This window comes from Ursus maritimus, unplaced genomic scaffold (genome assembly GCF_017311325.1).
Source record: "Ursus maritimus isolate PB19 unplaced genomic scaffold, ASM1731132v1 scaffold_13, whole genome shotgun sequence".
NCBI lineage: Eukaryota > Metazoa > Chordata > Mammalia > Carnivora > Ursidae > Ursus > Ursus maritimus.
This window is the reverse complement of record NW_024423675.1, coordinates 48,910,485-48,924,676: the sequence shown is the minus strand read 5'-3', so window position 1 is coordinate 48,924,676 and position 14,192 is coordinate 48,910,485. Positions and strand designations below refer to the sequence as shown.

Below are 14,192 nucleotides of genomic sequence, written 5' to 3'. Positions count from 1 at the left end.
GCGTGTCCTTCTCAGTGTGTCACACCAAGAGACACATGATTTGTCACATCACTGGTGATCTTAACCATGGTCATTTGGTTAAGGTAGTATCTGCTAGATTTCCCCACTGTGAGACAAATATTTTTCCTCTTTAATTAGTATTTTCCAGGGGAGCGACTTTGCAACTATGTAAATAGCCGGTTTCTCGTAATAACTTAGCCACTAATTTTATCGTTCATTGGTAATTTTGGCCTAAAACAATGATTACTATAGTATTTTAAAATGGTGGCATTCTTTTTCCATCATTATTCATACATATATTAGTTGGAATTCCATTGTAAGGAATAGCTATCTCTTCTTCCCTTCTTACTCAATTATTTATTTATATCAGTATGGATTCATGGATTCTTACTATATTCTGTGAGGTATATTAATATCATTGGCTATTTTGTTTGTCCAAACTGTCCCCTATTTGGCCAGAAGAGCCCCTTTAAGTTTGGCTGTTATCCTTTTGGCATATTTCCCATCATTTTGTGGTATTATTTTTGTTTTTTTTAAGTGAACGGCCTTTTTGTCGGAAAAAAAAAAAAGAGACCTGCATTTACAACTTGAAATGGATGTGCATTGTAATTTCTTGAGCAGCAATGTTGATGCTTGTGCTGTAGTCCACGGCCACAGCCTGCTCTGCCGGCTCCAAGTCACGGTTCAGAAGGTTTTAAAAACAGAGTCCAAAGATGTTCCCTTGGTAAAGGTTTCTTTTTAAAAATTTGTGTGCACAGTGACAGCCTGACACCCATTTCGCTCTAGTACGACACAGACAAAGCTAAACCAACACACGCAGCATGCCACCAGGATGAGTGTCGTCGTCACCAGGGGTGGGGACATACGGAAGTACGAGAGGGACGTCCTGCTAGGTGGGGCTATGTCTAGACAGTTTATCCTTCACCCATGCTTCTGCACAGCATCCTGAGATAAACCGATTTTAAATGTTTGCTTTCAGTAAACCAGCTATGACAGTTTATACTCACGAATTGAACTAGAACCCATTTGAATGCGTTTTAAATTTGTTTCTTCATTTTTCATTTTTAATACAAATGACTGACTGTGCTCAATTGTCAAGCTGCATGCATGAAAAACTGGCCCGCCCAAATGTATTAATCATGAGCAAAGGGAACTGCAAGGAGTCTGCTAAGGGCTTCCTTATCATTAAGGTAGTACAAGTATTTATATTGTAAAACTGACCCGTAGCTTGATCTTCAGGGCACAGGACCACCCACCAATACATGCAGATTTTGTGTGTGTGGACAGAAAGCACTTTTAACATTCAGTTTTGCGATATAGAAACGGAATGAGTAAATAGCTTTTTTTTTTTCCAAGAGGTGAGTACAAGATTCAGTTCCATTCTTCTAGAGGGGGAAAAGGAGTTGAAAGTAGGTCTTCATTTGGCAGTCATCTGTATGAATTCTTCATAGCTGACTTGTCCATCTCCACCAGTATCTGGTTCTCTGATCATTCCATCTCCTTCTTCATCCGTCAGTTTTTCCTAAGTTGTCATGACATGCCGTAGCCCTGCTGCACTGAGGTAACCATTGCCGTCCTTGTCAAAGACTCCGAACGCCTCGCGAATTTCTTCTTCACTGTCTCTTTCATTTTTCTAGCCGTCAGAGTCAAAAATTCTGGGAAGTCAATGGTGCCATGACTGTCAGCATCCCCTCGTTGATCATATCTGGCAATTTGTCTTCTCTTGGGCTCTGACCCAGTGACCTCACAACAGTTCCAAGTTCCTTTGGTGTGATGTTCATCACCATCTTTAATAGGGAGAATGCCTCCTTGAACTCAGCAGTCTGTCCTTCGGTCAGCTGATCATCCGTGATACCAGCGAAGGGAGGAAGAGCAGAGGGAACGAGGGTGGCTGCACCAATGCAGGGGCGTCCCGGGAGGGGTGAGGGGAGGCGGTGCATCGCTGCTGCTAAGGACTGGGCTGTGCCGCCACCCCCACCCGGCTGCTGCGAGGACCAGGCGGCCCTCCCGCCCACCCCCCAAGGCTCCCAGCACCCACTGCCCTCCCATCATTTTGCTTTAAAACACTTGCCTTTTTGGGACGCCTGGGTGGCTCAGTCGTTAAGCGTCTGCCTTCTGCTTGGGGCCTGATCCTAGCCCAGCATCGAGCCCTGCATTGAGCCAGGCGTCCGACTCCCTGCTCTGCTGGGAGCCTGCTTCTTCCTCTCCCACTCCCCCTGCTTGTGTTCCCTCTCTCTCTGGCTGTCTCTCTCTCTGTCAAATATATAAAATCTTAAAAACAAAAACACTTGCTTCCTGGCATGACAAGGTGTTCCAGGCTCATCTTGTACTTTCTCTGCCTAGCCATGGCATGACCATTTCTCTGAAAAGCCCTGGTTCCTTTTGTTGGAGAATGGTATTTAGAAGCCCAGATCTGGGCATTCATTGCTTTGGGTTTCTCCTTTCCTTTCTGTGCGGTTCTGTTCCTAATTTGTTATGATGTAGTGAGGTTGATTTGTTTGTCTTCTCTGCCAGTTATTCATGGATTGCCTCTTATCCAAATTCACCCTTTGTCACCTACTCTGCAATAATGGGGCTGGAAATGAAGCATTTCTCTTCCACAGAGAGCAGGGCATTATGATTTACCAGTGAAGGGCACTGGGGGGACATTAGAGGTGACAGGTGCTTCTCTTCCTGGTTCTAGTGTGCTGCTGTTTTGTTATCCCCTCACTCCTACCACATGGCTGCCAGCAGTGTGTGGAAAAATGCAGTGCTGCTCTGCCCCAGCTACGTGTCCAGACCACATAGTCACTTGGTGAGCTCACAACCTTGGCCCCCGTCCAGTGACCACCTCACTGTGGCGCTCCCACCATGGACATCACACACTCCAGGCCTCATGCTGCTCTTCGGGTGAGCGGGCTTCCACTATCCCAACCCCTTTTGTGTGCCTGTCTGTTGTCTTGGCCACATGTCCCCCAGGGGAGTCCTTCTGGCTTGCCGGCCCTGGCTGTAGTTCCTTCCTGCCAGCTCTGCCGGCCTGCACCCCAGAAGGGCATTTCCTGCTTGCTTGGTGACTGTGGAGCAGCTCTGGCCCAGGGAACCCACTAATTTTCAGCATTCACTGAATGTCTCCATCTACCACACCCTCTCCAGTGAGATCTGAATCTCATCCTTGGGGAGAGGCCCCTTCCAAGTTTGTTCATCCTTAGGCTCTCCGTCTCTGCCTTAGAGCATTCTTCAGCGTTCTCTTTACACCTTTACAGATATTCCCCTGTGATAGTTTATATTAAATTTCCCTGTTCAAATGACTGCATGATTTCTACTTCCTGATGTGACCCTGACTCATAATACCCCATATCAGATTCCCTTTCCCATCCTTGTTGATTTTATTTATCTACATACCCTCCGTATGTGAATCACTACGAAGGTTGCTGCAAGTCCAACCTATATAAAAAGACTTAGTAGGAAAAGTCTCTCCCCTCTTTCTCCCCTCCATTCTGTCCTGTTCTCATTTCCCTATCCTTTCCAACTCATTCCACCTACTCCCTATTTCTAGCTCACTAGGTTCTGGTTTCTCCTTTATTTCCTTTTGCACTGTTGAGAAGATACATGCATAATTTCTGATTTCCTTTTCCTCCATAGGTAGCATCCTATTGACATTCGTTTACATTTTGCTTTTTTTTTTTTTTTCACTTCGCAATAGATCCTAGTAAGCGTACCACGCCAGTTCACGGGAATCTTGGTCATTCTTTTCACAGCTGTGTAGCAGTCCACTGCCCGAGTGTCCTAGAGTTTACCCAGCCGCTCTCTCAAGGGTGGATATTGACGCAGTTTCTGCACAAGGCTGCAGTGAATAATCTGTATGTACATATTTTTGTATTTTTGGAGATGTATCTTCAGGGTAGATTCCTAGAAGTGGGATTGCTCAGTTGGAAAGGCAGTCCATGAATGGCTTTGTTAGTCATTGCCAAGTTCCCCTTTCAAAGGGCTGTGCCAGTTTGTATTCCCACAAGCCATGCATGAGAGTGCCTGTTTTCCCCAGTCTTGCCAACAGGATGTGTTGTCATCCTTTAAAACTGCTGCTTATCTGATAGGTGAGAAGTGGTGTAGTTCTAACTTGCGTGGCTTTATGATGAGCTATTTGAATATCTTTTCATAGGTTTCAATGCCATGTCTATGTTTGTAAGTGAATTTTCTGTTCCTGTCTTTTTCCCATTCTTCTGTTGATTTTGGTCCTTTCTCCCTTTTTAAGAATTCTTTAAATATTGAGGGTATTAGCCCCTTGTCTGTGGTGTAAGTTCCAGACATTTCCCCCAGTGTGTCAGTTGTCTTTTGACTTTGTATATGGTGCCCCTGCTGTGCAAATGTTTTTATATTTTTATGCAGCCGTGTTTATCGATCGATTCTTTTATCTTGTCAGGATTGAGAGTTGTGGTTAGGAAGACTTTCCCTGTACCAAGTCAAAGAGGAATTTACCCAGGTTTTTCCTTGTATTTCTATAATTTAAATGTTTACATTTGATTCCTGATCCATTTCAAGTTTGTTCTTATATATGGCACAAGGTACAGATTTTCTCTCTTTCCAGTAAGTACCCAGTTTTCTCTATCTTTGCCCCAGCAATTTGAGATGCCCACTTCATCACACACTAAATTTCCATATGTATAGCGGTCTCTTTGGGGACTTTTTATTCTATCCCACTGGTCTGTCTTCCTGATCATGTGCCAGTTCCAGACTGTTTTAGATAGAGGCCCTAGAGCAGCCTTTGGTGTCTGGGAGAGCTAGTTTCGCCGACAGTGGTGCTTTTTAATTGATTTCCCAGCTATTCTTGTATGTTTATTTTTCCATACTAACCTGTCCTTGATAGTTCATATGATTCAATTACGTGATGCTAACTAAATTGAGGAAGCAATTCAGGGGCTCAGAGGTACATTTGCTTTAACAGTTAATAATTCAGGCAGCGGGAGTCCACAGCAGAGACCTGGGCCCTGGAAGAAGATTGAGGACCAGGTACTAGTACCCCAGATGGGGTGAGGAAGGTCAGAGAGGTAGGAGGCAAACCCAAAGTAAGAGCTCATCCGGGAAGTCACAATTGGCTGGAGCATCAAATCAGAAGTTTGGAAGCAGTGATCAGGACCGGAAGAGGCCAGGGAATCATGACTTTACACAATGGTGGCAAAGAGCCCTTGGGTTCCATGTGGGAGTCCACCCGTTCCGAGTCTGCAGATGAACTGAGTTTATATTATCTGCTTGGTAGGAAAATTCTCCACTCTCTCATTCCAATAGTCAACAACACGGCTTTAAAGGGTTTTGGTCAAGTGTATTTATGCCCGACATATTTCTGAAGTAAACTTTGTTTTATTTTGTTCCTGGTAAATCTAAGTCCTTTCTTCCAGAGTTCAATAATTTGAAACTAAAAGTTTTAAATGCATTTTAAACAGCCACTTTCCCTCCCCTACCCACACATTTACGAAAATAAACAGGGCCACCCTACCAGCCGCTCTCTGATTTGCATAACAGCGAGAGCTGATGCAAATTCTCACATTTGGGGCTATTTCAGACTTTGCGGAGATGGCAAAGGGTTCCTTTCCTTAAATAGTCTTGAGAATGGTACCTTGGATGCATGCTTTCTAAAGCACTGTTACTGTAAAGTGAAAATATTTGACGAAATAAAATGCTAATGATTAGTGAAACATTTCCGATGCTGTCAGGTTTGACTTCTGCAGTAAGACAATGTCGCAGCCCTAAGTGGAGGGTCAGAGTTTGTGGCCCCGCTGTCAGCTGTGGCTCTGCCCTGGGTCCCACCCTGCTCCCTGCCCCATGGGGCCCTGCCAGCCCTGCCCAACACACACATTTCACTTCCCTCCTGCCCAAAAAAGTCAGGCGTGAAACTTCTTTGTACTCCCTCCCCCAGAGTATCGCACGCGATTGCATCGTATGGCATTTAGCACATCTGTTTGTAAATAGGAATATGAGACACCCTGGGTCATCACACTGGGCGATAAGACTTTGAAGAGGGAGCAGTTTGCCATGGCTTTTCTCCCACGGCATCACTCATGCTGCTTTACTGGCTGGGGGAGCTCGGTGTCCCCAGTTCTGGGTTCCAGTTCAGGGATGGATAATGGCAGGTTAACTGGTAAAGGGAACTGGAAGAAAGGGGAAGGGGATTAATATCTACAGGGCAGCTACCTTGTCCAAGGCAAAAGCCGTTTAAATACCTTTCATCCAATTATTCTAGCTTCCTATGAATTGGGCATTTATTTTTATTTTTTACAAGCTAGCCAGTAAAGGGAAGAGATCATTTATTCTGCCTTCTTTTATGAATCACTCCAACCAACCAAGTAGTTGATGAGATGTTTCCTTTTCGTTCTTTAAAAAAAATTGTTTTTGAACTGGGCATTTTTATCCTCAGTTTTCTCTGTGTCATTAGTCGAGCCAGGATTTTCTCTCACCTCTGCTTGACCCAGAGCCCTTGCTGAATTATGGTGCTTTTTGAGTTACTCAATGCCTAGGACAGTGTCCAGGGCATAGTAGGTACTTTAGAATCTTGGGGTTGCTCATGGACTTTTAAAGATTCAAAGCCCGACCCCAGTATCATAGCTTTCAAAGTTTCGGGCACTAGCAAGGATACTTTGGTAGATGAAGGCTTTTTTCGGTTTTACCCCTTTATTCCAGTCTCTCAGCTCAGCAGACTGCCTCATCTGACCCTGAGCCTGACCCGCCTCTGACTCCTGCGATTCTGTGCCTTTGGCTGACCCCAAATTTAGAAAACCTCATAACATAATTTGGCCCTCTAGATTTTCTCAAAAGTAAGTCTCTCCCTAATGACTGAGCTGACTCCACAGCTGAAGTTCCGGCAAAGTCTGACCTCAAAAGCACTGAGTCTGTTTTTTCCTAATTGAGAATGTCATTCACATTTCTTTGAGGATTCTCCCCAGCACAGGAGGCTACTGCTAGGGGCAGCCAAATACAAATGACCAGTAAATCTATGTATGAACATGCTTGACTTCACAAATCATCAGAGAAATGCGAATTAAAATTGAGAAGCCATTTGTTTTTTCATCCAACAGATTACCCCAATTTAAAAGATTGAAAACACCCAAAGTTAGCATGGATGTGGGAAAACCTACATTTTGAGGAGAGATGGACATTTGTAGGTGTCCAGTTAAGGGTGTTGATCAAAATCTGAAATATGCATCTTTGCTAGTTTACTTTTGGTTGTCTTCTCATCATTTTTTGAGTTTTTGTATCTTTTCTTTCTTTCGATAGAAGTCAGGGTTCTCCAGAGAAAGAGACCAACGGGAGATTATACCTATATCTGTATATCTAGATCGACAGCTCTATATGGGATACAGAGATTTATTGAAGGGACTGACTGACACTCTAGTATGGAGGCCAAGAAATCCCAGGGTCTGCCATCTGCAATCTGGAGAACGAGCAAAGTCAGTAGGATGATTTAGTCTAAGACCAAAGTCCCGATAACCAGGGGGCCAGTGACGTAAGTCTTGGTCAGAGTCTGAAGGCCTGAGAGCCAGGAGCACTGCTGTCTGAGGGCAGGAAAGGTGGATGACCCAGCTCCAGCAAAAACAGCGCATTTTTCCTTCCTCGGCCTTTTTGTTCTATTCAGGCCCCCAGCAGATTGCAGGACGCCCACCCACATTGACAAGGGTAGCTCTTCACGCAGTCTACCTATTCAAATGCTGATCTTTTCCAGAAACTCCCTCACAGACACACCCAGAAATAATGTTTTACCAGTTATCTGGGCATCTCTTAGCCCAGTCACACTGGCACATAACATTAACCATCACACTTTCTTCCTTTTTTGTTTTTATCTAGAAATCTTGCCGGTTGAAATTTGCTTCCTCAGGAGCGTCTCCTTGTGATGTAAGCTCCTCGCCTGCCTTCCCTGTGTTCCTTTCATGCTTGCTTGCCTAGAGAGGGAGAAGCACCTAGAAGCAGGTTATTTTTTATTTCAGGGACTTCGCTGAGAGCTACCCTCGTTCTTGGAGGCTAAAAATAAATGAGATGTATTTCCAAGGAAAGGAAGGAGCAGATACAGAGAAATGCCCCCCCCCCCCAAAGGGGCTGACTCCATGTAATTCCAGGAGGTGGACCTTCTCCCCTTCATCCTTGGCCTGTCTGACTCCTGGATCTTCAGTCTCTAACTGAAGACCCAGGGCTGCCTCGAGCCCACACGGGGCCCTGTGTGAACTGCAAGAACGCATCTCTTTGGGTGAGAACAACCCTGCTGGCCCATGCTTGGTGAGCAGATGTTGTCTTTGTGTGATCTGGGAGAAGGATTTATCTCTGTTTGCAGAACAGAGTGTGAGCTTGCTTCCAGCTCCTTCCACTCGCCCCCCGGGCCAGGCATCTTTTTGCAGGGCACTGGCAGCACAACGGTACCTGAAGCCCCGCAAAGGATGATGGGTTTGTCTTTCAGATCTGACCCTTGGGATATTGGCATTTTGCCTGAGCCCTAGGGATGGTCCTCAGCCTCCTTCCCCGCCTCAGTCCGGGCTTTAGAGGTTTTTGGCAGTACGTTCTGTAGTTTTGTTTGGGGCCTGCTCATTTTTTTTGTTTCAGCGAGTTTTAAGAGAGGAGAGTAAAATAAAATCCCTCCTTCCTCTACCATGTTTAACTGGAAGTTTAATTTCAGAAACATAACATCATACCTTATTTGAATTGTCTTTCATTTTTCACTTCCTCGCAGTGCTTACTCACTCACTCATAACTGGCTTGGGTTCGTCATCACACGCTCCGCGGAGAGAACCGTCCTTAGATTGTTACAGTGACAGCGTATTGTTCAAAAACACTCTTCCCTTGACTTTTGTGCCTGCACCACGTTTCCCAGTCCCCTTAAGGTCATGTATGCTCTTCTCTGTTTTTTGGGGGTTTTTTTTTGGGGGGGAGGCTTTTTTTTCAGTTTTCTCAAGAATGCAGCTACTGGAAAAGGATTCTAGAGGGATCGACACTTGGATCATGGAACAGTTCACCCATTTCCAGTAAACAGCACTAAACCATGCATCACTTGTTCAGAGCTCCAGTTGACTATGACGAGCGTTTCAGCTAAGCTCTCGGCTGGCGGCCGGATGGGTGGAATGGTTTCAGAGAGCCTGTGGCTGTTTGTGTGTCCATCTTGGAGAGAGGCGGGGGCAAGAAGCAACTACTCCATTAAGAAAGGTCAATTCTGTTGGAAATTTTTTTTTGTTTTGCTTGCTTTTGAATTTCATTTTACTAGATTGTTCACTCCGATAGGAAAAAGACCAGTTTACATTTGGCCAGGTAAGTAAAGAGTTGAGTGTGGACATCCAAATTAATTGGTGACATATTTTCTCTAATTTATTCTGGCATCTTACAGATTGCCACCTTGGGCAACTGGTTTTGTTTGTAGGCAGCCACAGTGAGGAGAGCTCTGGAACACCTTTCTTCCCTGGAGGCTGTCTTTTGACCTTAGAACAATTGCTGATGCGTTCTTAAGGCAGGCCAGACTCCTCCGGGGCACAGAAGCTTCTCCTGCATACTTCGACTTTGTGATGGAGACTCCAGGGTTTGAACAACAGCCCTGTGTGTAAATAGCTTCAAAAGAACACCTCAGTATCCCCAAAGATATATCGAGGCACTTCTGCCTGTCTTGTAACTTTGGTTCGTGGAGAGCAACTATTTCCTCAGGAGAGAATGTTTTCTTTAAAATATTTTTTAAAAGATTTATGTATTTATTTGAGAGAGAGAGAGAGAGAGAAAGAGAGGGAGCAAGTGAGGGGGGGGGAAGAGCGGGGAGAAGAGAGGGGCAAATGGAGAGGGAGAGAGAGAATCTCAAGCAGACTCCCCACTGAGTGTGGAGCTGGATTCAGGACTCGATCCCATGACTCCGGAGATCATGACCTGAGCCAAAATCAAGTGTCGGACATTTAACTGACTGAGCCACCCAGGCACGCCGAAAATGTTTCCTTTTAAAGAGTCTTTATTTTAAAATAATATTCTTTGGTGTCTAAGTTACTTTTTATGAGGAGAAACCATTAAAACATTGGTAAGGAGGAGTGGGTAAAGAGAGCGTGAAAGCAAGGCATGCTTGAACAAAACAGCTGTGACAATGCTTTAGCCTAACCAGCGTGGTCCAGGACACTGGGAAAAAAAAATCTCAGTAGCCCACAAACCTCTGTTCAAGGCAAGGAGGTTGAGAGTGGTGTCAGCCCACCACCTCCTTGGCCTGCTCGGGCGGGATGTGCAGGGGAGGCTCAGAACAAGAGAACGGATCGTCAGGAGCACCCTAGCCACATGAAGCCCGTGGGGGATGTACAATAGCTGAGGGGCTTTGCGTGGTCACGTGTGTGTGTACACCCGTTAAACAATACGATCTTACCAGTCATTGCCACACTAAATAATAGCTTTGCCAGTCTTGCTAAGATGGGTCACACTTCTCTGTTTCTTCAAAGCATGATGAACCAAATAAAACCTTTCTTGATGTTTAAGTCAGGGATAACTTTAAAAGCATTAATTGTTGCACTGAGCTGCTGGCAGAATCTGGTCCCGGGCCCGAGGAGGTTTGGGAGAGAGCCCGGAGATCATCCTGTCTGAGTTGTGTGTCTGCTTTGTTTCTGCTCTGTTGGTGGTGTTTCCTGCTTTGTTCTCTGGGGCACCTGAGCACCATCCAGGGTCTGGCCTGTGGCTCCCAGCCTGTCAGAGCTTCTCTTCTCTTTATTTCCCTGCTCTTCCCAGCCTTCTGGGAGCTTGAAAACCCTGCAAACAAGCTTGTTAAGGTGATTAAACCGGAGTCCAGTTCCCCAACAAAGGCCTGAGGGGACTCCCCATGACCTGTGGCGTGCGTTCACAAGGGAGCTGTTTCTGCCTTATCGATGGCTTTTAGCTTACTGCCTGATCTCTGGTGGTGTTCCGTGAAGAGGAGGGCTGTGTATAATTTAATTTAAGACAGATTAGAAATCGTCATAATTTGAAGGAATGAGATGAATAAAAGTATGGTAAAGGCAATATCGTATTTGGAGTTTGTTTCCTACTCTGACCACATTAAGAGAGAATCCCCATCCTGCTTTACTGCCACGTGGCTGAGCAGTAGGAAAGCTATCGCCAAGTCTGGACGGTTGGGGGACTGGATAACCGGAGCCACTTCGGGTAGCCTGGGTTGAAATTGGTCGAAGAAAATGTTACTTTCTATTCTGGTTCTGTTGCTAGCTCGAAAAATTGACCATTCACCCAGGATCTGTTTCCTTAACTGCAAGTTGAAAGATTTAAAACAGAAAATAAGATTCTTTTAGCTTAACATTTTTAGAGGGGTGTGTGTGTGTGTGTGTGTGTGTGTGTGTGTGTGTCTTTAAAATCTTTTAAAATATAGAACTCATGGGGCGCCTGGGTGGCTCAGTCAGTTGAGCATCCTCTTGATTTTGGCTCAGGTCATGATCTCAGGGTCGTGAGACTGAGCCCTCTGTAGGGCTCACAAGCTGGGCATGGAGACTGCTTAAGAGTCTCTCTCCCTCTACCTCTCCCCCCTCCCTCTCTATCCCTCTTGAGAGTGCTCTCTCTCTCTGTTAAAAAAAAAAAAATTACAGGACTCATGGCAGATGGCCAAACAGCATAGCACATCTAGTGCTATCCTGAGATCAGATACCAGGACAAGGTGACAGAGCAAATTACCTGGGCCTCTCTCATCAACCCCGACTTGATGAAACAGGCAGATAAGATTAGAAATGGGATCACTTTTCGGCACAGAAACCTTTTAACCAGCATCCATTAGTCAACAGAGCATGAGCTGGAGTCTGCTGGGGACCCGTCAACATTGATCAATAAGAACAATTATGATACAGTCCTGGGAAGGTGGGCTCTGGTTGGTGTTTGCTGTGCCGTCTGAATTTTATGATCCTCTCATTCTAAAAATGTGAAATCTCGTCCTCCATGTTCCCTGATGATCGACGTTTAATGTTTTTCTGCCCCTTTAGATGTTGCCCTCCGCCTGCTGATGTGTGAAGGAGCATCTCCTTCTGAAAATCTTAAGCAACTTTCGTTTTTAAGCAAACTGCAAAACTCATAAATTTTAAAAGGAAGCAGGAGGGAGGCACGTTTTACTTTCAACATGTTGTCAGAAATGAGTGAGGTACAGTCTGGAGACAAAATCTTGGCCCTGAAATGATGACTTGAGACCGGTGATTCGGATCTGTCACAGTGATGAGAACAGACAGATTGGTTCTTCCTAAGAGGGTCCTGGGGGCCTTCGGAGGGTGGAGGCTGGTTTGGAGTGCGAGCTAAGGTTTCCCTCTCTCCCTTTCAGACTGTGTTCACGGCATGCTCGCCAGCCACAGGGTCTTAGCAGAGCCACCGAGAACACGATATGCAATGTGTAGAATGCGTTGTATTTTAAAGTTGGATATCATTCACGACCACACACATGTTTAGGAAATGGGGTATACATATGTTACTTGAATACTCATGGTACAATATGTACACTTGTGGAAATATGTCTATGTAAGGACTAGAGTCTCCTCCAAGGTCCAAAAAATCCCGTGTGGCTCTGTTCAGCTTGTAGATCCCAGGCACACATGTGAGCCTGAGTCAGGCATCCATTCACACATGTCCCAGGCACACGGAGAGCTTCTAGGATTGCCTGCTGAGGTCTAATTCATACACCATGTTTACAGGTTTAATTATAAGCCTATTCTACTTCAATCTCCCCGTCAATTTCCCATGACACACAATGGTAAGGTCATATTCCTTGCTATGAGTTACTGTAATCTGGCCCTTGCCGCATCTCCTACCTCCTCTCTTCTCCTTCTCCTTCCCTATCACTCTCCTCGGCTGACCTCCCTGACCTTCTTTCTGTTCCTAGCACACATGAATCTCCTGTCCTCACAGACTTTGCACTTCCTGTTCCCTCTGCCCGAATGCACATCTCACTCTGCAAGGTTAGTTGCTTCTTGTCATTTAGGTCTCTGCACAAATGTCACAACTGCAAAGAGGTCTTTCCTAACTCCCCTTTCAAAGGCTACCCCCACCCACCACTTCATCATGTGAAGGTTTTATCTTTCTGAGACACGTTCTCACTCTGGGGACTGCCCTCTGTTTATTGACTTGGTATTTGCCCATCTCCCACACAGGAGTGCGAGCTCCGTGGCAGCGGGGACACTGCTGGTGTTGTTGCAGGCCCCGGGCTAGCTCCTGGAAGACGGCCGGCCCAGAAGAGTGGCCGGACACCCACTGTGGACTCAAGGAGCACACCCGCGCTGGCTGCAAAGTGGGCTTTGCTTTGAGAGCCCGAACAACAACAAACTCTTCTGAATAATCATCCCTAGCGTGTCATAAATCCGTGCTTCCTGGTGGATTCACATCACTTGCTTTTGAAGAGATAAAAAAAGCAAAATTCTACGATCCCATAGTCTTTCCCGCTCGCGTGGCTCACTTTCATCCTTGTCCCTTTGGAGCCCCCTCTCTGCCCGCCAGGCTCCCTGGCTCCTCCGAAGCCGGCTTCAGGGCGCCCCCCTGAGGATTCTCACCGGCCCTCCTGCCCCCCGCGCATTGCCGAATGGCATCTGTGTGCCACTCTGCATTGACTTATATCCTTTGCTAGAAGCGCGGTTTTATTCTCTGGGGTGTGCAGTGACGGGGAGGGGACAGGCAAGGGAACTTGGCACTCGTATTTTCAGGTATTTTAAAGGAAAACTTTGTGATTTTTTTTTCTTTTTCCAAACATTTTCTTACACGATTACCTGATCTAAGAAGCCGTCTGGGTCTTCTATTAAAGGGGTCTGCTGTCTTCTTCAGAAAGGTAGTTCGTTGCCTGAGAGAAAGAACAAAGTCATGTGTGTCTACTGCCTAAAATTTAAAGTGCCCCATGAGTGTCTTCATTAATGGACTCATCCTTTCCAGTAATAAAAACGTGCAAGTCCATGCTCCTTGACGGTGGAACATCATGAAGGGTACTCACTCCTGTGAATCACAGGGCTGAAGGATGTTGGAGGTCTTCTCTGCCAGCCTCCCACCCAGGAGAGCCCCTGTGAAGCCACTCAGTGATGTAGCACAAAGGATAATAGGGTTAGTCATCTCTTCCTGTCTCCTGTCTCTGGGCAGCAACACAGCTAACCCACTCTAGTCGAAGAGAGAGCTTTTACAAGACACACACTCTCTCTCTCTGGCATTTCCCAAGGCAACATTGTGGTGTGGTGGTGTGAAGTGACAACACAGGAAGTCGCTTGTGGGACCAGACCAACCGGGGA

The 14,192-nt window shown here is 45.8% G+C and overlaps 1 protein-coding gene across 8 annotated transcripts in view; it reads right to left on the bottom strand.

Annotated features, from left to right (window-relative positions):
- The window catches only part of AIG1 (androgen induced 1), a 322,928-nt gene that overhangs the window by 20,507 nt on the left and 288,229 nt on the right, over positions 1-14,192 (bottom strand). For 7 of the 8 annotated variants that reach the window (XM_040627866.1, XM_040627863.1, XM_040627869.1 and 4 more), the window contains exon 5: positions 13,686-13,756. In XM_040627866.1, the coding sequence (XP_040483800.1) occupies positions 13,686-13,756 (71 nt within the window). Of the gene's footprint in view, positions 1-10,426; positions 10,714-13,685; positions 13,757-14,192 lie in introns of those variants that run through there. The other variant, XM_040627862.1, reaches the window with a different exon arrangement.